At 39.2% G+C, this 24,543-nt stretch overlaps 1 protein-coding gene across 3 annotated transcripts in view; it reads left to right on the top strand.

The window, feature by feature from the left end:
• The window catches only part of glyr1 (glyoxylate reductase 1 homolog (Arabidopsis)), a 60,672-nt gene that overhangs the window by 32,812 nt on the left and 3,317 nt on the right, over positions 1–24,543 (top strand). For all 3 annotated transcript variants that reach the window (XM_061905912.1, XM_061905911.1, XM_061905913.1), the window contains 6 exons: positions 6,347–6,446; positions 7,929–8,039; positions 8,117–8,218; positions 11,528–11,690; positions 15,105–15,284; positions 17,709–17,833. In XM_061905912.1, the coding sequence (XP_061761896.1) occupies positions 6,347–6,446; positions 7,929–8,039; positions 8,117–8,218; positions 11,528–11,690; positions 15,105–15,284; positions 17,709–17,833 (781 nt within the window). The remainder of the gene's footprint in view (positions 1–6,346; positions 6,447–7,928; positions 8,040–8,116; positions 8,219–11,527; positions 11,691–15,104; positions 15,285–17,708; positions 17,834–24,543) is intronic.

Raw genomic sequence — 24,543 nt, 5'->3', positions numbered from 1 at the left:
ATGGATATAAGAAAATAGCAAAGATATTACACATTTCAAGAGACACAGTTGGGAGCATAATTCGCAAGTTTAAAGCTAAAGGCACAGTGGAAACACTACCTGGGCGTGGTAGAAAGAGGATGCTGTGTGCAACTGCTGTCCGGTATTTGAAGCGTACAGTGGTGAAAAACCCATGGGTAACAGCTGAGGAACTACAACGGGACATTGCAGAGAGGGGAACGCAGGTTTCGTCCCAGACAATAGGGCGCGCACTACGAGATGAAGGCCTCCATGCCAGAACTCCCAGGCGCACCCCAATTCTGACTCCCAGGCACAAGAAAATGGACTCCAGTACGCCAAAAATCATCTGGACAAACCCCAAAGGTTTTGGGAAACTGTTCTATGGAGTGATGAGACAAAACTGGAACTCTTTGGGCCTATGAATCAACGTTATGTCTGGAGGAGAAAAAATTAAGCTTACAAAGAGAAGAACACCTTGCCTACTGTTAAGCATGGTGGGGGGGGGTCAATCATGCTCTGGGGCTGTTTTTCTGCCTCAGGTACCGGGAATATCCAGCGCGTTCAAGGCATTATGAATTCTATTTCCTACCAGGATATATTAGCTGCAAATTTCATGAAGTCAGTGACGAAGCTGAGGCTTGGGAGACGTTGGACCTTCCAACAGGACAACGATCCCAAGCATACCTCCAAATCAACATCAGCGTGGTTGCAGGAGAAGGGCTGGAAGACTCTGGGGTGGCCTTCACAGTCACCAGACCTAAATTCTATAGAAAACCTGTGGTGGAACTTGAAGAAGGCAGTTGCAGCACGCAAGCCCAAGAATATGAATGAACTGGAGGCCTTTGCCCAAGAGGAATGGGCTAAAAATACCTATAGATCGTTGCAAGAAGCTTGTGTCCGGTTATGTATCACGTTTGAAGGATGTAATTACTGCCAAAGTGTGTTCTACTAAGTACTAAAGATGCATGTAACTAGGGGGTTGAATAATTTTGTCAATGAGATATTAAGAAAAATGTCCTTTTTAGGTTTTTTGTAAAATACAGTGTTACAATTTAAGTTGCATTTGTCTATTTGACACATCTTTATTTGATATAACTATAAACAAAATACGGAATAAATGTCCAACTTGCTAAAACACCAAAATTGTGTGGGGGTTGAATAATTTTGATCACAACTGTAAGAATAGGAATCATGGGTCGAATGTGAACCCTACCAGATAAGTCCATGGACACATGTAGATCACAATTTTACAAGCAAAAAACTTGACACAGTACCCCAGCAATAAAGACTTTCAATGACTGCACAAAATGTGAACAGCAACAGATGTCCTTAAATGCTGAAGAGAATATTTCCTACTAAGGGCCCGTCTCTGCTTTGAGTGACAGAGCACGGCATATTCTTGCAGGCAATCTAAGACGACCAAGTTCCTCACAGTACTGCCCACCAAAAATAACCAAAAGAGAAGTTTCACTTTTGTCCTGCCGGCAATGGAGAAGGGTTCAGTCCCAGGTTTGTTTCAGTCTCTTCCAAAGGAAAGCAGACCACTCGATAGAAAAAGGGCTCTATGCTGGGAATGTTAAGCCAGGACTTTTTTCTATGATTTAATTTTCACCAGCTGAGACGCAATAGAGATGATATTTAATTGCATAAAGAGGTTGTGCTGCAAGGAGACTGCATTTGTGAACTCTCAGACCCTAGGAGAATTTGCCATGTCTCTAAAACTCCACAAATCACTGCAAATTATGCGCAACCTCAAACTTTGTTTAATGCCTGCAACTTCCCCTCACATTTTAGCCAACCAGCATCAATTTGCTTCTGAGCGGCGCACACCAGCTCTCTAATCAAAACTTGGGATTGTGTAGACAAAGCAGCAACAAAAAGGTTACAATATCAACTTTTAACTGAGCAAGTACAGTAAAATCTGGATTTACGAACTCAACTGGTTCTTGAACCAGTAGTAATACAAATATCACGATAATAATCAATTGAAATCGGTACTATACCAACTTTGAAAAGTACCGGTACCGCTCTTTCATCTGAGAGCCGCTTTGCGGCGGTGACTGGAGAGCCGAGGCACATGATGTTGAGTGTGTCAAAAATGCACATACAAAGTACATACAAGCAATATCATCTTGGAGAGGAAAAATTGCAAAAAACTACAACTCTACTGGTTAATAAAGACTGTGGTGAAGAACATTATGGCGGTATTTGGGCTTCAACACTAACAATAAAAAAACTACAATGCTACTGGTTAATAAAGAGGGTGGTGAAGTACAATATGGAGGTAATTGAGCTTAAGAACTAACAAAAAAAACTACAATTATACTGGTTAATAAAGAGGATGGTGAAGTACAATATGGATGTATTTGGGTTCCAAAACTAACAACAAAAACTACAATTCTACTGGTTAATAAAGAATGGTGAAGTACAATATGGAAGTGTTTGGGCTTAAGAACCAACAATATACTTTAAACAGGGTTGCACCATGTTGCTAGTACTGTTTTACACCTTCGCGGCTTGTCAGCTTCCAGACCGTGGTCGAGGAGAGCAAGCGAGACTTTTCAATTCACAATGGGTCCATAAAGCTTCGCTCTTAGTCGGAATGACCAGGCCGTCGATTAGTTACAACTTGGTAATTTTATTTATAATTTCCATAGGGCATAACCGGACATCCACCTTGTTATTGACACTCCTGCGTGTGCTAACACTACCCCTCCTAACCTGCCCACTCACTCACTAACTCACTCACGTCACTCACCCCACATACTGACATTCTTAAAGGATCACACACATACGCTACTCTTATTACGGCTGCATTAAAAACACGCCTTGCCAAATGTGGCGATTAGTATTAGCACCTTTTCATAAAACTTGGGTAAACATTTAAATAATAGGCATTTTCTTAACAAGGAGTTTAAAGAGTGACAGCTAATAATGTAGTTGTTACACCTGTCCTGCTGTTCTGTCCGGTGCATACCGTAGTCGAGGAGCACAGGGAAGATGTTACCGTCAGGGTCAATTTCCTTTTCAATGCCTTTTAATTTATATTTTACATAGTAAAATTGTTCTTTGAGTGTTTAATGTAGTGTAAGATTTTCTGTCAAAATAAAGGCAATATAGAAATTTTTTGTAATTCCCTTTATTTGGAAAAATATCAATATGCATTTTGGTACTGGTACTATATTATTGGTATCGGGACAACCCTACTTTGAAGACACTAAAACATACAGTATATGGATCAACAATCTCTTCATGATCAAATAACACAACTGTCAATGTGCCCACACTCACACACAAGTCTATTTGGTGCTCTCAAAAATAATTAATTACAAGTTGAAAAGCAAAACTGTCTGCGAATGGCAGACTATGTGCTGTCATATCATGCCGTCACGAGGCGAAGAAGGAAGAACGGGAAGTGTGTGTGAATCCCTCCTTCTTTCCAAGTTGCGTTGTTGGCTTCTTTGAACCCACATTGAGTAACAAAATAGAATAATTGTCCACGCTCTGTGAATACAGTACTGCACAGGAAGTGATGTCATCAAAATGGCAATGCCCAAAGGCTTCCAGCAGCGCACACAATGACTGAATGCACTGAGACACGGTTTGCACACAGGCATATTTGGCCCGATCTCAAGGTTTGTCAACCCAAAAGTTAGACCCAACCCAAATAGAAAGGTTCGTAAATCAAGGTTCAGCTGTATATTTATCATTTGTATTTATAAATGTATGTAACCTTTATTTCCCAAGTGTGAAGCATTTAAGAATGATTTATTGGCGATGCTGACCAGGCAAAGAGGCAGCATTTACATGTTAGATTTGGAAGTGTGATAATAATCCATGCCTCATTGACAACAAAAACACTTTTCTAAATGCCTCTTCAACCACCAGTTGTTCATGCCGATGTTCGTCTTAAAAATAACCAAGGAAACAAGCACTTGTTTCGCTAAATGCCTTGCATTTAAAAAAGGAACTTAATGTAAAAAAAAAAAAAAATGTTACTGGTAATGGTGGTCTTTAACACAAAACAAACAGTTTATAAATCATACAGGCCAGGCGCAGCACAACAGTCAACACTATTATGCAAACTGACAAATCTACAATGTGTGAAACAGTTTATATTATTGAACTTTTTTAAACATTTTAAATTGGAAAAAATATTGAATTTGTTTCTATTAAGCATTCATAATACAATGATTATATACATCAGGGGTGGGCATTACATCGATCGCGATCGACTGGTCGATCTCGGAGGGTGTGTCAGTCGATCTCAAGCCAGGCATTAAAAAATATACATAAAAATGAGCAATCATCAATCATACCAAGACTTCACTTTCGTCAGTTGTTTGACATTCTCGGCACCCGAGGATCTTGTGAGATGACGCTGGCTGCTGCGAGCTCATATTTAAGAAAAAAATCACTAACAGGGCGGACGCAGAGAAACACATTTTATTTCTAGAGACTCCGTACCTACTGTCAAAACTCTAAAGACTGACTGCACAGTTCCTGTCTTCACCATAAAAGACCTGTTTCATCCTGCCTGTGCTAACAAAATAAGAGTCTCAGAAAGCTAGCATGCACAAGCTAGCAAGCTACGGAGTTTGATGCCAATGTATTTCTCCCCCACCCTCAGCGACCGCTTTCTCACTTGCTTGCCTACCCGCACACTCACTGACGTCACTCACCTGCTGCCAGACATTAAAGGGCCACACACATATGCTACTCTCATAACAAAGTGTTTAATAACGAGTATGCAAGTTGGACAAATGAGATGCCAAATCCAACCACTTTCATGTGGTATTGGACAGAAAGGAGGACTTTTTTTTTCCTCCATTTGAAAATGCGGACGTTATCAGCACCACATTCTAATTCCAATCAATGCAAGTCATCAGAATCAAATACACCAACTTATATTCTTGTCTTCATGAAAGAAAGGAATCTATGTGTGTTAAACATGCTTGTATTATCATTAAACGCCATTAACTTGTTAACAAAAATGTCTCTTTCATAAATAAATAAATATAAATTATAAATAGGAATGAGGTAGATCTCCTCGACTTGGTCAATTGAAAAGTAGCTCACCTGCAGAAAAAGTGTGAGCGCCCCTGATATACATTATACATATTGTAGGTTTTCTTACATGATTGGTCTTGCATACTTTAAGCCATGGTTCGGAAAACCAAAACGTTGAAAGAGCATTATTGGACCAAAAATACAACAAAAAAAAATCTGTCTGGAGCCGCAAAAATGAAAAGTTGTTATAATGAAAGCAACACATGACGTGTCTATATTAGCTATAATAGCCCACTATGATGTGTGACTGTGTCACAGGCTGAAGCAAATCTTTGTTGATAGAAATATTAAAATTTAATATTTGTTTTACACATTTTTACAACATTAGAACACATTAGTAAATCAGAGGCTATTTCCTGGAAATTACTGGCCTTTCAAATGGCCAAATGTATAGATGTGTGGGTCCAAGTTAAAGGAAACGGCAGGCTGTCTTATTCTAATAATTTTTTTAGAATCTTTGGCAATCTTTGTAATGTTTGCTGAGGTCTGGAACAATATGGCACACAAACAACTATCTGAAATGCAGCCAATATTACATAAATATAATGTGTCATGAGATATGCAAAACTAAATTATATACAAAGAGGATAAAAGTAATGAATATTAAATGAGCTCAAATATACCTACAAATGAATATGTACATACAGCTAGCCTAAATAGTATGTTAGCATTGATTAGTTTGCAGTCATGCACTGAACAAATATGTCTGATTAGCACACCAACAAGTCAATAACATCAACAAAGCTCACCTTTGTGCATTTACGCACAGTATAAAACGATGGGACAAAATGAGACAAAGGAGTGGAAAGTTTTACATGTAAACTTTTACACGTCACAGTCCACACTCTGGTGAGTTTAAGAACCGCCGAATTTAGTAGGACAAAATCGATGTGCAACAAATGCACTCATCAATGAAGCATACACACAAACATATTAAACAGTGGGCTTTCTAACAATTGGGAAGGTTTGTGTCATGTTTGTCTTCAAACAACAAAAATGACTGAAACAAAAAATATATTTTTTTTTTACCCCCATCTTTTTCCATTTTCAAAACTTTTGGAAAAAATGCTCCAGTGAGCCACTAGGGCTGCACTAAAGATCCACATGCCACGGGTTGCAGACGTTTTAAGCAATGGAGCTGATGTTTAATACAACAAACAATTGTGGAATAATGTTTGAATCTAGACACTAATTATTATATATGACACTTGTGCATTTACATAGTTTATTTGAAGTCCTCATGTGTTGATCCTTTTTCTCCCCTTGTTGCCCACAGGATAGGGTTCCTCGGTCTAGGGCTGATGGGGAGCGGCATCGTCTCCAACTTGCTGAAAATGGGCCATGTTGTCACGGTGTGGAACCGCACAGCAGAGAAGGTACAGAATGACATTCTTGTCACAAAAAAGCTCATTCAGTGCAGTATATTATAAAAAATAAAACGGTAAAAAACGATCAAATCACTGTCATTAGTTTGTCTTTTATCTACAACATTGGATGAAAGTTCTCGTTTGAAAATGAAACATTCCTACCAAGTATTGATATTGCTGGGTTGCACGTTGCTTCATGTCCACTTGTTATTGGCAGCAAACAAGCTGTTGAACGAATGAAGCTGTCTAAACATCATAGGGTTCACGCTGATCTGTTTGTTAAAGTCTGAATGAACTGAAAAATACAACACTCAAAACCACGAATGTTGGCATATTGTGTAAGTAATTAAAAACAGAATACAATGATTTGCAAATGCTTTTCAACTTATATTGAGTTGAATACACTGCAAAGACAAGATACTTAATGTTTCAACTGGTAAATTGTAAATGCCAAATAAAAACAGAATACAATGATTTGCAAATCATTTTCAACCTATATTCAATTGAATAGACTGCAAAGACAAGATACTTAAAGTTCAAACTCTTAAACGTTTATTTTTTGTAAATATTAGCTCATTTGGAGTTTGATGCCTGCAACATGTTTCCAAAAAGCTGGCACAAGTGTCAAAAAAGAATGAGAAAGTTGAGGAATGCTCATCAAACACTTACTCGGAACATCCCAAACATGAATAGGCTAATCAGGAACAAAAGGGTGCCATGAAATGCTCAGTCATTCAGAAACAAGGATGGGGCCAGTGTCACCACTTTGTGAACAAACGTGTGAGCATATGGTCGAACAGTTTAAGAACAACATTTCTAAACTAGCTATTGCAATGAATTTAGGGATTTCACCATCTACGGTCTGTAATATCATCAAGTTTCAGAGAATCTGGAGAAATCACTGCACATAAGCAGCAATGCCCGTGACCTTCGATCCCTCGGGCTGTACTGCATCAAAAAGCGACATCAGTTTGTAAAGGATATCGCCACATGGGCTCAATAACACTTCAGAAAACCACTGTAAGTAACTAGTTGGTCGCTACATCTGTAAGTACAAGTTAAAACTCTGTTATGCAAAGCAAAAGCCATTCATCAACAACACCCACAAATGCAGCCGGCTTCCTTGGGCCCAAGCTCATTTAAGATGGTCTATAAATTGGTCTCTTCATTTCGCAAAGGTTTACTTAGGGTTGTTAAAATGAAAGGCCATGTAACACAGTAGTAAAAAGGCCCCTGCCAACTTTTTTGCATTGTATTGCTGCCATTAAATTGTAAGTTAATTATTTGCAAAAAAATTTTGTTTCTCAGTTCGAAATTAAAAATCTTGACTATTCAGTTGAATATAAGTTGAAAATAATTCAAAAATCATTGTATTCTGTTTTTATTTAGGATTTACACAACATGCCAACTTAACTGGTTTTGGGTTTTGTACATAAACATTTTGTATTGATGACATTTTGGTTCAAATGTAATTTCCCCGTTGTCATCCAGTGTGACCTGTTCATCCAAGAAGGTGCCCGCTTGGGTCGGACCCCTGCAGAAGTTGCTTCCATGTGCGATATTACTTTCTCTTGCGTATCTGACCCAAAGGCTGCCAGAGATGTGAGTATCACCACACCTGCACATCTCCCTGCAGAGATGCAGATTCGGTTTATACGTCTTTGTCCTGGTCCATTCAGTTGGTTTTGGGTCCCAGTGGAGTGCTGCAGGGAATCCGGCCGGGCAAGTGTTACGTAGAGATGAGTACGGTGGATCCGGAGACCATCACAGAACTCTCCCAGGTGCGTGTTTTGCCAATGTGGAGTTAAGGCTGGACAATCAATCAAATTTTATTTTGATTACAATTATGGCTTCCCACAATTATGAAAGTATAGTAATAACGATGCATGCAAATTTCGAGTGACGGTGAAACAGATGGGGCGCGAATGAGTGAAAAAAAGAACATGTCTACGAGAGGCAGGGACGTGCACATGATTATAGAGGGGTAGGGGCTCAAAGTCAGAAAAGGGCAGGACATTTTTTTTTTGGTCCTTTACACAATATGGAAATTAATGTAAAATTAAATTTGCTAATAGGAAGCTAACTACTTAGCTGTGTGTCCTTTGTACGCAAAAGTGATTGCCATTTCTTTTGTGTGAACAAATGATTGTCATAATGAGTTAATTCACATTATCATAGGCTTGGAAGACATGAAAAGCAAAAAAACACTGGTTTATTATTAGGCTATTTATTGTTAAAGATAAACACTTTAATATTGAGCATTGAACAGTGCAACATGAACATTGAAAAAAAAAATAAGAAAATTAATACCCAAATGGAAAAAACTTACATGTGAAAATCTGTCCTTCTTACCTTAACTTGATGAAAACACCATCAAGTTGTAACTTACGGTCTTTCTCACCTAATGCTCAGACTAAACAACTGAAACGCAATACTGGGCCAAAAATATGGACCAGGGGCCAGTAGAGGGCTGTAGGATGGAGGCCACCCATACCCAAATATGCTCCTCAATGTAAATTCAGGGCTTCCATGAAATGCTGTGAAATCAGTGCACAATCAGTAGCCAAACCTTCTGGGGGCCTTAGAGCAGCAACCTTCAGGGGGCCATGTCCCTGTAGATGTTGAGCACATCATTGTGATTTATGACAACGTCTTTTTCAATGGAGAGGAGAAGATCAGACAGTCTCTCTTCTGTGCAAAGGCTTCTGAGTGAGTTTTTGACCAGCTTCAGTTTATATGTCGGGGAGTCCCCAACATGTACCGGGATTTCTATGGCTTCCTCTGTGTCAGGAGTTGCATCTAAAGCCTCTTTTCTCTCAGGTGTTGCTTCTACACTCTCCTCCTCCTCTCTCTCAGGTGTTGCTTTTAAGGTCTCTTCTAAGGTGTGACACTTTCTGAGGTCTGTGGTCTTTCTTGAATTCTGGTGCTAGTACTTGGTTTTAGCCATGCATTAAGAGGTCTGCTACCCTTAGCTGCTTCCTGGCGCTCCTTCTCCTTCCATTTCTGTATCCTTTCTTTTTTTGGCATTGTGCTGCAGGCATAATCAACATGAATCAAATTTAAATACAGACGGTAATATTCCTCACAGATAACCTTCATCTTATATCCCCAGAATGCTGAAATTAGTATTATTATTTTGTTAACCCACACAGTAATAGCAAAGTCTCAATAAACTTTATATCTAAACCTCTACTGTGAGAGAAATGTGATCCGCGCTAAACACAGTGCATTTTATTTTGAAAATTAACCCGGTGTTTTATTTTGTATTTGTACACTACTTCCTGTCCTGCACGATCCGCTCTGTTCTGTGCGGAATTTATGTGCCGTGCTCAACTGATGCGCCGTGCTCCGACGTCCAGCAAAAAAAGAAGCTGACACATTGAATAATAAAATAATACAGCGTTTTTCTGAAATATTACCCATATTAGATGCTGAATAAGTGGATGGCGACTAGACCATAACTCACAGGTTCAAGTTGACAGTTGCTCCAATGTCACGTCTCCTCAGGGGGCAGGGTGCCGTTGGCTCTCTCGCCTCTCACTTACTCACCCTCTCTCTCTCTCTCTCTCTCTCTCTCTCTCTCTCTCTCTCTCTCTCTCTCTCTCTCTCTAGCGGAAGCGGCAAGCTCAAACAACCTGGTATTACAAGAAAACGTGGAGTTTTTGTATGCTTTTTGTTTGTTTGTTTTTTATATCCCTGACAGGAATTTATTAATGTTGTTTGAAGAAAAAAAACAAAACACACACAAAGGCAGAGGACACTTTTTAAGACGAGGCAAAAAAGGGCAGGGGCTCAAGAACCCATAGGGCCCTATGTGTGCCCGTGCCTGATGAGAGGTATGGGGTGTCACCATGGTTGCTACTTTTTATTTGACACAGTGCTGGTATGCCTAATAATCACTCAACTCAATAGACGAAGTAAGGCATTAGATTTCCGGGTTCACATAACACTATTGGCAAATAAAAAGTACCGGTAAATGTTGTCATTGTGAGGAAAAGGAACATTCATTTGGGAAAATAATACGTCCGGTAAGGCTCATTTATCCCTGACACACTCAACTGCTGGCTGTCCTACACTCAACTGCTGGCCGTCCTGAACTCAATGTCAAGACGGCCACTTGAAGCAGAGAGAAAAATAGGACGCTAGAACTACTAGCAGGAACAATCCATACACCCACAACACATCTCATCTGCTTGTGTTGTTGTGAATTACATCATGAATGTAACATCAACGTACAAACAATCATATACACACAACACGTCATCTTTTGTGTTGTTGTGAACGACATCATGGATGTAAAATCAACGTACAAACGGTCATACACACACAGACACACACACACACCGCGTAATCTGTTGTGTTGTTGTGAACGACATCATGGACGTAATATCAATGTACAAAAAGCGGTCGCAGCTTGAGAGGCTTGCTCTTTTTTTTTTTTTTTCTTCTTCTTACAGCCTCAAGTGGTCTCTTTACTCGAACAGCACAGCATACTTCCGCCGTTCACAATAATGGCACGATGTGCCACATCCAGTTTGGCTGTGCTACCAAAATAAAGGGTTTCAAACAAAGTACCTTACAATGTTAAAGCACTTATAGATACATTTACACAACCATGCTTTGAGCTACAATACTGGTCAAACCTGTCCAAAGATGTATTACACATATTAAGGTGAGGATTTTTGCATTTAATCAACAAACATTTTACTATACTTTATTTGACACAAAAAGCACACACTCTATGGTGGTAAAATAAGTGTAAAAGGTAAAAAACTGAATTAAAATCAAACTGAAAATTTTTTTATTTGTTTTTTATATTGCTATTTAGATGTATGGTCATTGCTATTATTTCACTTGTGGTTTATTTTCTACTAATATATATCCATTTTCAGAACTATATTTAAAGTTACGTTATTGTGGGACGATAGTCAAATTAATAAATGATCATATGATTAATCCTGATTAAAATATCAATAAAAAATAATTGGTATTATTGTTTTTGCCGTAATCGTCCAGATCTACATTGAATACACATTTTCATTTGACGGGTAAAAAACTGATGACATTTTTTAATTGTTGACAATTGTCAGGTGATCACTTCAAGGGGTGGACGTTTCCTGGAGGCTCCGGTGGCAGGAAGCCAGCAACTCTCCAATGACGGAATGTTGGTCATCTTGGCCGCCGGTGACCGAACAGTTTATGAGGACTGCAGCAGCTGCTTTCAGGCAATGGGAAAAACTTCCTTCTTCTTGGGTAGGTGTTGTATGATGGCATTCCACTGCTTTGTTAGTTATTAAGGTGTGCTTTATGAGATCTCAACAGTGTGGAAGCACTTTGCTAGTATTGGAACAGTTCCTTCTGTTGGGGTACTGAATGCAGCGCTACATACATCTTTCCTCCTGCCTAAATCCTAGCTTATCGTGAGCGGCGATGCAGGCCACAGAGCTGTGATTGGTCAGTTTTTTCTGAGGAGGGTCCCTGAGCAGCCGACGTGCTTGAAATGCACAAAGGATTGTATCAGATAAAACAGTGCATGTAAACTGATTGTGTACTTAACTATTACTGAATGTATCGTTTTTCAGCTTATTGTGTCTTGTTCAGAAAGTCATACAAAGATTTTTTTTTTAACTTTTATTGCCAATTTTGTGCTAACTTTAATACATTTTTTTTTTATCTGCACACACGTCTTTGTCTCTCGCGTTCTCATTTTTCATTAATCACCTCTCAGGGTCAGTATGGGAACATCAATTACACATTCACGTAAACATTAACACCAGTCTTTTCCTCGGGTTTATGAGTAAAACATTTGTTAAAGTTCAATTGACCTTTCTGAATGCCAACAAAGATGTTGTCATTGCTCACTGTTCAAAAGAAGGTAAAAATCTACTGGCAACGCAGAATTCCGCTATTCTCCTGGCTCAGTGATTCTTAAACTGTAGTGGTTCATCAAAGCACTTTCTAAGTATAGGGACGTTACCATGCTGATACGGCACTTTTTGGAGGTATTGGAAAGTATTTGTAACTTGTGCTGAGCGGTATACCGGTGTTATAGTTAATACTAGTATATTTTAGAAAGCTATATATGTTTGAGACAATTCTGCCATACTGGTATCTTTTGATTTACCTTTGTTGCGGCCAGGGTGCCCAGCACGCACCGTAGCTGAGGAAGGATCTGGTGGGTAAGAAGGGTCTACCGTGCATTGCCGACAACCGACACCAATCCCCGCCATACCCACGACTCCACCCCGCTGCCTTCGCGCACAACCGCTGTAACCATCCTTTAGCGTAGGCAGCTGGTGGGGATGGGCCCTTTTTATTAACCAGAAGTAACACAAGCCGGTGAGAATATTCAATAGAGCCGACAAACAGCCGCTAACTGCTAAAGCTAACAGAGTGAAATCGTCGCATGGCAACCGACACTGCCTTTTAAAGGTACATGCACGCACACGCTCTTATAAAACTGCATATGACATCAAAGTTTTTTTTTCAAGTAACGCCTTAATTACTTTCCCTAGTAATTAATGACATGTATTAAAAAGTAATTACATTTGATGCAGTAACAAGGATGGATGGATGGATTTTGCACAAGAACAAAATACACATTGATGCCAAAAAACTCTGGATTGTGCTTAAGACTTTAGGTGGAACTGCATTTTTTATTTTTTTTTCTAAATTGTAAACAAGTAATTTGAGAACACTGGTAGTAGCAGTAATGTGGTGTTTAAACTAAATACCATTATATCGTATACCGTGGTACAACCTAACAATACCGTAATATCAGTTTTGGTCCGTATCGCCCAACCCTAGTTCTAACTAAATCTCCGATACCATACTAATATATATTTTGTAAGGAACCTTGGGTCCACGACATTCATAGAGTGCAAGAAGCCAATAAATCAGTTAGCATGTTAATTTTGCTACACGGAAATGACTTCTTTTTGTACTGGAAACGGAAGACTGAAGCGAACTTCATGTCGACAGTGTGGCGATATAAACAAGTCAAACAGCAACATGCAAACTTTGCAATATCTTTATTTTGAGGGGTGAGATGTCCAAATGCAAGCGACTTAAAGCACTTGAAAGGCCGCCATGCAGACACGATGAAGTCCCCACGACTAAAGCTAACAAGGCGGGACAAAAGCAAACCCTGACAGACTCATTCCAGCACAAAAAAGTTTTCACAAGAATCCCAACCTGACAATGGCTATGATGGTAAACTATGGGAATTCGTTGTATTGGATGATCAAGCACTCTCAGTGGTGAAGAATGTGGGAGTTGGCCGCTTGCCTGCTCGTAAATACACAATTGAAACAGCCCTCCCCGACATGTATCAGACTGTTGGTGAACACTTCTCCACAAAGTCACAATGTGCGACCTCTGTCAGCTTCACGACAAGATATTTGGAGCAGTGAAGTCACGTCTTTATCAGCGATTATTGTACCAGCACATTGGCTTGGCTAGAGCATCTAATAGAAACCATTTGTAAGGTTTTTGGCATTTTTATGCAAACGTCAGGAGACACCGTCCCTTAGTGTGTTGGAAGGGAATTACAAGTCACGTGCCAGAAGAGCTATAAACGAATCAAGACGCAAAAGTATATACATCTTTTAGTATTGAGCAAGGCGTTGTCTTAATTGGTTGATAATGCAACAAAAGTGGGTTGCGAGAAAGGCCATACTTTTATGTTTACTAAAGCAAGTTTGTCTTTTTTTTTGTTGAATTAATTTAAAAGAAATCAGTTAAAAGTATAGTTCCACTTTTCAAAATGTGCTAGCTGCAGGCTAATTTACATTGGATTCACTGTATACATGCTACTGGTTAGCATTAGTAATTTTACATGGCAATTTTAACACCTAATTTGTTAATTAAGATGCACAGTACAATCAAACTGCTGATGTGTAATACAATACTTACAGTATAAACACTTTGTAGGACTCAACAAAAGACAACACTGGCACATTTAATTATTAATTACAAAGATTATTTTCTGACTACAGCAACACCCGGGCCAAACTGGTAATGATTACAATTTGCTGTGATATCTAAAGTTTCTCTATCTTCAGTTTTGTTGCCTTAATTTGTTGTGCAGCAACATTCTTACACTTTCAGTACTCTGTGTAGTGCTTCATAACAAATACACAGTACGCTGTGTAATGCTTCATAGGAAATACACAGTACTCTGTGCAATGCTACTTAGCAAATACACAGTATTCTGTGTGTAATTCTCCGTAACAAATAACCCGTACTCTCTGAGTAATCCTTCATAGCAAATACACAATGCTCTGTGTGTAATGCTCCGTAACAAATACACAAAACTGTGTGAATCTCCGTAGCAAATAGTACTGTGTAATGCTCCGTAGCAAATACAAAGTACTGTGTGTGATGCTCCATAGCAAATACAAAGTACTGTGTGTAATGCTCCGCAACAAATAAACAGTGCTCTGTGTGTAATGCTTCATAGCAAATCCACTACTTCCATATAATGTCTTGGAATTGCAACTGCTTGCAGACTACTATATAACATTTGCCAATGAGCCTCAAAAGTGTAAGACAACAAAATATACTGAAAAAAATGTAGAGTTTATTAGTTAATAAAAATCTACATTTGAAAAGTCAGTACAGATAGAGTCCTGTCATTGTTAAATTGTTGTATTGTTTTCTTTAAAGGCGACGCAGGGAATGCAGCGAGGATGATGCTCATCCTCAACATGGTGCACGGCAGCTTCATGGCCACCATCGCAGAAGGGCTCACACTGGCACAGGCCACTGGCCAATCACAGCAGACCCTGCTCGACATCCTATGCCAGGGCCAGATGGCAAGCACCTTTGTGGACCAAAAATGCCAAAGTATGTCTAACATCGCCGACATTCCAAACAACAGCAAGAGTCTTCTTATATTCTTTCTTGAAAATTGTAAAACATGAATATTATCTAATAGGGGTGTGCCAATACATCGGTTTCTCAGATGAAACGTGAAAAGGCGCAAATAAAACCAATCCCTGTGTATTATAAGGGTTCTCGTAACTTGTGAAGTGTGATCTCCCGTCTCTAATTTAGCAACAAAAATGAACGCTATACATCGCTTTCAACAGACTTGAGTGTTAAGGACTTATCACATGTAAAACATAGACACAGAATGTCTAACGAGTGGACAACAAGGCAGACTGCGGACGATAAGTAAACCTTTACTGGTGTTTCTTTATGTACTCATAATAAATTATTACTTTTATCAGTTGTAATGATTAAAAACAGTACATTTATTTGACAATGAGTTTCTGCCATCTACTGTGTGCTATAAAAGGAATAAAACAAAACCAGTATTTGTTTTGCAATTTTTTGTTGACATCCTGTGCTTTTTGAGGTTAATGTTACAAGGAACACCTGAAACATCGATAACAAATACATAAAATCACAACTTTCTGAAAAGGGCATTTTAAGCCACTACAATCGCAAAAAACACCTGTAGTTCAAATAGGTGTTTTGTAAATGATTTTGTTTGGAAGTCTGTTTTTTAATAACCTATTTTGTATTAAACTTGGTAGTAACAAACTTTTTGAAAAATGCTGAAGACTTTGGGTAAAAGAGGCCTTACTTCTAAAAAGCACCTAAACACATATGATGTGAATCAAATATAAAGAAGGTCCATTTGTTTACTTTATTAGTAAAAGCTGACAAATATATCTCCCTTAAAAAAACTGTATAGGGGAAAGGGTGCATAGATACACAATTTTCCAGACAATAGAGCACACCAATATGTAAGCCTCACCCACTAAATTTTAGAAGACAAAATAAATATTTCCATATATTAGCCCACCGGACAATAATTGCAGATATACGTTGTGAAATGAGTTATTTACACAGAAATATTTTATAAATGATTATTCACATACGTTAATTGTTTCCGAACAGTGTCTGTAACACGGCAGTAGAACAGCTGATCAAACAAAACAGAAGTCACAGTCATGCACCCACTAGCAGCGCAAGCTAGCTGTCCAGTCAGCTAAACACACATTAAGTCCACGGTGACGTTTTTGTGAATTTACTGAGGAATTTATGAAACAAACTATACAAAAATACTGCCATTGTAAGTTAATAATACTAACTCAGACACTCGTAAATATGATAATGCTAGCTTGAATACATTACAATAGATTGATAATAGATATTTGTCCCTCTTACTCTTGATGGATTAAGAGGGTTATTATTCTGGTTTTGGAACTTCACATGTCCAGAGCTCGGTTGCATTCTGCCCAACCAAGGCCTGAAATGGCGGACTTTGCCGTATAGAGCACACCAATATATAAGCCTCACCCACTAAATTTTAGAAGACAAAATAAATATTTCTATATATTAGCCGCACCAGACTATAATTGCAGATATATACGTTGTGAAATGAGTTATTTACACAGAAATATTTTATAAATGATTATTCACATACATTAATTGTTTCCGAACAGTGTCTGTAACACGGCAGTAGAACAGCTGATCAAACAAAACAGAAGTCATCGTTATGCACCCACTAGCCGCGCAAGCTAGCTGTCCAGTCAGCTAAACAGACTCATTAACTCAATGGTGACGTTTTTGTGAATTTACTGAGGAATTTATGAAACAAACTATACAAAAATACTGCCATTGTAAGTTAATAATACTAACTCAGACACTCGTACATATAATAATGCTAGCTTAATTACATTACAATAGCACGTACAACAAATATGCATGGAAACACTCCTACAGACATCCCACATGGGACGCTTTAGTAAGTAAGAATTGTTTTAGTTATATTGTGCAACTTCCAAACATTGCTTGGAGTGACGAATGAAGAATCCATAGGCGTAGAAACATTGTGTATGTCTGTAAGACTAATACGGCACTCTGGTTAGGGGAAAAAGAAGAAAACAAAGCAATACCCGCGAAGGCACAAACAATAAAACACTTTCTAGGAGTATATGCTTGTTTTTTATTTATTAATTTTATGACTTATCAGAGAAAAATCCATAAATTAGCCGTACCCCCCACAGGGTATCAGGGTAAAAAGAAAGAAAAAAGTAGCGGCTTATAGTCTACAGTTTACAATAATCGTTTCATCATTTGAGTCATAATGGAATTGTAGCATCCTGAGTCATAATTGAATCATAATAAATGATAAATGGAGTTGTAACACACTGAATTGTATTTAACTTGTGAGTTTCCTTATAGCCCACCCCTATTATCCATTTAGGTTCAAATTCATTGATATATTTTAGTCATCTGATTGTTTTTTGCCTTCAGACATTTTACAGGGCAACTTTAAGCCAGACTACTATTTGAAGCACATTCAGAAAGACTTGAGGTTAGCCATCTCCATGGGTGACATGGCCAACCATCCCACCCCCATGGCTGCAGCTGCAAATGAGGTATGACTATTTTGTTCATGCAACATTTCTTTTTGTTTTTTTTCTGACTAATAAAACTGAAAACAGGCAATATAGCGGTTTTGGGCCGTTAGCATCATCCGTCAAAGAGGCTTGTGTTCTGCAATGTGGGAACTAGCAGTGTTCGCAAAATCCTGTTACTTTTACAAATCACGAGTCATCAAATTACAGACTTTTACGCACATTACAACTCTGCTAGCAATGCGTTTGATGTAACATGTTTTTTTACAGTGTTGAAAGCACATCAAGTTCAATGCAGGAAGTAACTCTTTGCTAATAAAGAGCCATACAGAATTCTGGTAACACACTAAAATGAACTGAATCACATAGGAAGAGGGAACATCACACAGCAAACATTGAGGAACACACACTCCCACTACAATATAAGTACATTTTATTTATAAAGCGCTTTTCACTGATAGAATCACAAAGCGCTGTCGAAAACATAGGTAGGGGCAAAATCATAGAATACAAATGTGATTAAAAAGGATAGTTTAAAGGTGCATTGTAAAGCTTTTCTAAAAAGAGAAGTTTTCAAAAGTTTAAGTTTCAACACAGTCAAGATCATGGAGAGACTAGTGCAAATTGTTCCAGAGTGTGGGAGCTACAGCCTACAGGTTTTAAAACAAGTTTTAGGGACCTATAAAAGACCCTAGCCTGAAGACCGGAGGGTGTGTCCTGAAGATTTGGGGCATAACAAGTCTGATGTACTGAGGGGCCCCACCATACAACGCACGGAATGTCAGGACTAAAATTTTAAACTCAATGCGGAATTTAACAGGAAGCCAATGAAGACTAGATAAAACGGGGGTGAAATGGACTGTTCTGGGGGCACCGGTCAATAGTCTGGTAGCCGCATTTTGTACCGTCTGAAGTCTCTTTAGCGTCGACTTGTTGAAAAGAGTGAAAAGAGAATTGCAATAGTCAATGCGAGACCAAATGAACGTGTGAATGATTTTTTCGAGATCCAATTTCGACAACAAATTTCTCACTATAGAAATATTTCTGAGATGATAAAAACAGTTTTTGGTCAGTTGACAACAGTGATCCTCCAAAGACATGGAAAGATCGAAAACAACCCCAAGGTTTCTGAGGCTGCTTTTAACAGATGCACCCAGAGCACCACGAGAGTTCTTGATCAGTGGGATCTTTTTATCGGGGGCAATTTTTAGAGTTTCTGTTTTCTTAGAATTTATCTGGAGGAAATTTGAGGACAATAATTTTTTAATACAGGATACGCACTCCAATAATTCTGTTAAAAAGTGAAACTCTGAATCATTGAAAGAGAGTAACAGTTGAATATCATCTGCATAGAAATGGTAAGAAACATTTTTAAAACGACTGATCAACCTCCCAAGTGGCATCAGGCCCCAGAACAGACCCCTGGGCCGCACCACATGACAGGTTGGACACATTGGATTATTACATCATAAAAGCAACATTAAAAGTTCTCCCATTTATTTAAGAAGTAAACTACTGGAGAACTGCACCAGAAAAACCCATCTCAGATTTGAGGCGATCTACCAAGATACTGTGATCCACAGTATCAAAGGCAGATGTCAAATCGAGTAAAACCAAAACTGTATATTGACATAAAGGGAAGTTTTGACATGGGCCGGTAATTTATAGGCTCCAACGGGTCAAGATTAGGTTTTTAAGGGATGGGATTCACCACAGCATGTTTAAAAAAGCTGCGGATCCAGCCAGACTGAATTGAAAGGTTTATCAATTTTACCACCCATGGACTAACAGCATCAAAAACATTTAAGAACAGTGGAGTAGGAACAATGTCTACAGGGCTTGATGTGGGTTTCATTTTTCCCACTAAAACCTGATCATCCTGTTGGCTGACAGGAGTAAAGGAAGACCATTATGAGCACACAGGGGCTGGTGTAGTGCACAAACCATCTGAAGGAGGACTAATACTGGCCCTTATGTCTTGCACCTTGTTCACAAAAAAGTTCCAAAGTCTATTAGTCATCCTGTGTGTACACAGGCTCCTGAGGAGATGGAGGCGCAACAAGATTGTCATTGGTGTCAAAACTAGGGTTTTTCTTATCATGCAAAATAAGACTAGAAAAGAAAGCCGAGCGAGCACGTTTCATCATTTAATTTAGCTCCATTATCTTTTCTTTAAAATGGAGTTCAAATTTTGTGGCTTTCCACAAATGTTTTTCCTTTCTGGCAGCTACTCCTAAAACTGGAAATGGCTTTGTTCATCCATGGACAAAGCCATTTTTTTATGAGAGCCTAGAGTGTTTTTAGCTGGTGCTACTGTGTTCAAAACAGTCAGACAATGATGATTGAAATTAGTCATAAATGTATCAACATCATCACAGCTAGCAAAAGTTGTTGAGTCAAAAAGAAGAGAAAACCCGCTGATTGCAGAGTCATTTGGAATGCGTTTCTGTTTCCTCAATTTGGAAGTAGACTGAGTCTGTGAGAAAGACCGTTAAATACAATAGTGGTTGCTTATTTGAAGGTCATCAATACTTATTTGGTCAATTTCTACTCCAAAAGAGAAGACCAGATCTAAAGTATGACTCTTTCAGTGAGTAGGACCCGAACATGCTGTAAAAAGTGGAATGAGTCCATTAGAGATTCCAGCTCGGCTACCAAGGGACAAGAGGAGTTAACAACATGGAGATTGAAATCACCACCAATTAATACACTCTCCATCTTAACAATAGATGACATAAAATCCATAAATTTGTTAAAAATAGACGAGCAGGACCAGGCAGTCGGTAGATTAAAACACAGTAATAAAGTGTTTGTTCCCCACTTTGCATGTCTGAAGCTTGAATGAGTTCTGCGGGTTCGTTTCCATCAGTCTGCAGCAGAAAGAGTCCCGGTAAACAAAGGCCAAGCCCGAGTAAGCCGAGGCGTCCCAAACACATGACAGTCCGGGGGACACAGCTCCTTAAGAAAAAATAACTTGTTCTCCTGCTGCCAAATTTTTTGAGGCACATTAAATCCAACTCGCGGGACACGAATAGGTCGCTCAGGAGATGTTTGTTAGCTACCAACTTAGAATTTTGCAGGCACAAGCGAAGAGTTGTTGCCTCGCTAGATGGTGGGGAGTTGCGGCCGGAGGCATCCGTGGTCCACAACGCAGTGTCAAAGAAGGTGTCCGTGCAGCGGCGCTGCCAGCGGTAGACTGAGTCAGGTGGGCAGACGCGCAGGTGTCACGGGCTGAATCCACCGCAGTCCGTGTGTATCCGACTGAAGAGAGGACAGGAGCCGTCCTAAAAAGAGACCTCCAGTACGCCTTGATTTTCGCCAGAAGACCTCTGCGTCTCCCCCCCTTTTTGGCACGCTTCCTCCGCAGGACAGGTGAGCATAGCAGGTAGATAGGTACCTAAGCTAGGTGGGAAGGCATTTCAGACGCCTGATCCCCGAAGAGTTTATTCTGGTACGCCTCATTCGGTCGATTTAGATCGACGAGTGCCTGACGGTTGTACACTATTAAGCCATTGATATTTTGGGACAAAATACCAAGCAAAGCAGCGAAAAGCAAAAGTTCAAGCAGAGCAGGCAGACGGCGGCTGATACACGCTGGTGCCATCTTGTTTCTGTGAGCTGGACACAAGGTAATAATGAATAAGTTAAAGATGTGACCAGCCAAAATACCCCATTTGTGGAGGAGACAAGACAGCCATGGAAGCACATTCAATCTTTAGATTACCTAGCGCCAACACAATCCAGAGGAAATGTTCACCAGAGCTGCCGTTACTGCCGTCATTAACAGATCATTGGCCAGCTGCTCCTGCAAAGCTAACAAATGCCATCCATCTTCTTCCGCTTATTCGAGGTTGGATCACGGGGACAGCAGCCTAAGCAGGGAAGCCCAGACTTTAGGGTGGCATCCTAACAAATGCCGTCGAGCTAAAATGCTTCTCTGATGTTACACCTTGCTTGGCAACAGGCATCGCGTTTTAAAGGCACACACACTCTGCTCTCATGAAATGTCTCAATAACTAAAGGGACACTCAAAAATAATCTGATTATCAATATACATTTGAAAGATTTTTTTAAAATAGCGCATCAACTTTACTTAGTGGTTACATTTATTTAAAAATAAATTACGTTCAGTAACTATAATTACTCAATTAAAATTATTTCTCCAAACACTGTCGACCAGGGCGCAGTTTTTGGAAGCGATCGTCACTGTCCTGTTAAGGTCTTGGAAAAATGTTTTACTAGTGATGAACGTGCTCAAGTCAATGAATGCATTGGAAACGCTGAGACCTTGCAGGACCTCCTGGAGATTATGCCAGAGCAAATGTGTGCCGTGATCCACGCCAAGGGCAAAATATTTTCAGTGTTTTTTTTCAACTCTCTAAATCTTTTTTTTTGTTTTAATTGTCCTTGAACTGTCAAGTTTGTTGGTCTAATTTTACTGCATGCACTTGTCTAGTGGTGTCCCCATCCTATACAGATATTGGTCCGATGTCAGCAAAAAACAAGTGTCTATGGCAGGGGTGGGCATTGTGTCGATCGCGATCAACTGGTCGATCTCGGAGGGTGTGTCAGTCGATCTCAAGCCAGGCATTAAAAAATATACATAAAAATGAGCAATCATCAATCATAACAAGACTTCACTTTCGTCAGTTGTTTGACTTTCTCGGCACCCGAGGATCTTGTGAGATGACGCTGGCTGCTGCGAGCTCATATTTAAGAAAAAAATCACTAACAGGGCGGACGCAGAGAAACACATTTTATTTCTAGAGACTCCGTACCTACTGTCAAAACTCTAAAGACCGACTGCACAGTTCCTGTCTTCACCATAAAAGACCTGTTTCATCCTGTCTGTGCTAACAAAATAAGTCTCTCAGAAAGCTAGCGTGCACAAGCTAGCAAGCTACGGAGTTTGATGCCAATGTATTTCTCCCCCGGCCTTAGCGACTGCTTTCTCACTTGCTTGCCCACCCGCACACTCACTGACGTCACTCACCTGCTGCCAGACATTTAAGGGTCACACACATATGCTACTCTCATAACAAAGTGTTTAAAAACGAGTATGCAAGTTGGACAAATGAGATGCCAAATCCAACCACTTTCATGTGGTATTGGACAGAAAGGAGGACTTTTTTTTTTTTCCCTCCATTTGAAAATGCGGACGTTATCAGCACCACTGTCTAATTCCAATCAATGCAAGTCATCAGAATCAAATACACCAACTTATATTCTTGTCTTCATGAAAGCAAGGAATCTATGTGTGTTAAACATGCTTGTATTATCATTAAACACCATTAACTTGTTAACAAAAATGTCTTTTTCATAAATAAATAAATATAAATTATAAATAGGAATGAGGTAGATCTCCTCGACTTGGTCAATTGAAAAGTAGCTCACCTGCAGAAAAAGTGTGAGCGCCCCTGGTCTATGGTATATGTTTGGATGTAAAGTGTGTGATATCATGTGTGATACAAGCAGTCATGCAGCGTGTTTACATGTCTGATATCATGTGCGATACAAGAAGCCCTGCAGCTTGTTTGTGTGTGATATCATGAATATCACAAGCGTGTTTACATGTGTGATATCATGTCCAATACAAGCAGTCTTGCAGCGTGTTTACTTGTGTGATATCATGTGCGATACAAGCAGCACTGCAGAGTGTTTAGTGTTTACTTGTGTGTGATGTGTGATACAAGCAGTCCTGCAGAGTGTTTATTTGTGCAAAGTTGGACAGCCAGTCAACATCTAAATGTCTTCCAATAAACACACAAGTTCTTCTATTTTACTAAAGTATTTTACAAAAGGTAAACATGCAAGGCTATAGAGCAGGGGTAGGGAACCTATGGCTCTAGAGCCAGATGCGGCTCTTTTGATGACTGCATCTGGCTCTCAGATAAATCTTAGCTGACATTGCTTAACATGATAAGTAATTAACAAATCCGCTGGTAATCACATTGTTAAAAATAATGTTTAAATTATAAAACATTCTCATGCATTTTAATCCAACCATTCGTTTTCTGTCGCACCTGTCCAATATGTCCCATTAATGGTAAGAAGTATTATATTTATTATTGGTTAACTTTAGAATAACAATGTTATTAAAAGGAATAAGAGACTTATCATACTCTAAAAATGTTGGTCTTACTTAAAAATGCACTCATTTAGTTGTATTCAGCGTTAAAAAATATTATATGGCTCTCACAGAAATACATTTTGAAATATTTGGCTTTCATGGCTCTCTCCGCCAAAAAGGTTCCCGACCCCTGCTATAGAGGCTATTAGGAGCTAGCAGATACACAACAGCTAAGCACACAATAGCACGCAATCTAGACATAGGTAATAATCATTGAACAATGAAATGTGACATTTGTCAATATAAAACAAGTATCACATAATTATAGTTACATGTTACTTACACATACTTATTCTCCAAGGCATAAGCTTATTAGAAAGTATCCAATAGCAAACGTGCCTGCATCAGTCAACTTACTGTGTCATGAGATTAGTTTTGAGTTACTTTGACCAGTAGGTGTCACCAAGCCATTTTACCCCTCTTTAACTTCAAATCAGCATAAGTCCATTCCAGACTGTTAATAATAAATACGTTAGTGTTTTTCATAACTACCAGTGTTCGCTGTTTGACTCATTTCACTTGATCAAACCTTTTCTGACATTCCACACTACTAAGTGATACACGTATGATTCCTGCTAATACTGTATCTCAATGTGGGTAT

This window comes from Nerophis ophidion, linkage group LG07, assembly GCF_033978795.1.
Source record: "Nerophis ophidion isolate RoL-2023_Sa linkage group LG07, RoL_Noph_v1.0, whole genome shotgun sequence".
NCBI lineage: Eukaryota > Metazoa > Chordata > Actinopteri > Syngnathiformes > Syngnathidae > Nerophis > Nerophis ophidion.
The sequence above is the reverse complement of the archived record's forward strand: the minus strand, read 5'-3'. Positions and strand labels throughout refer to the sequence as shown.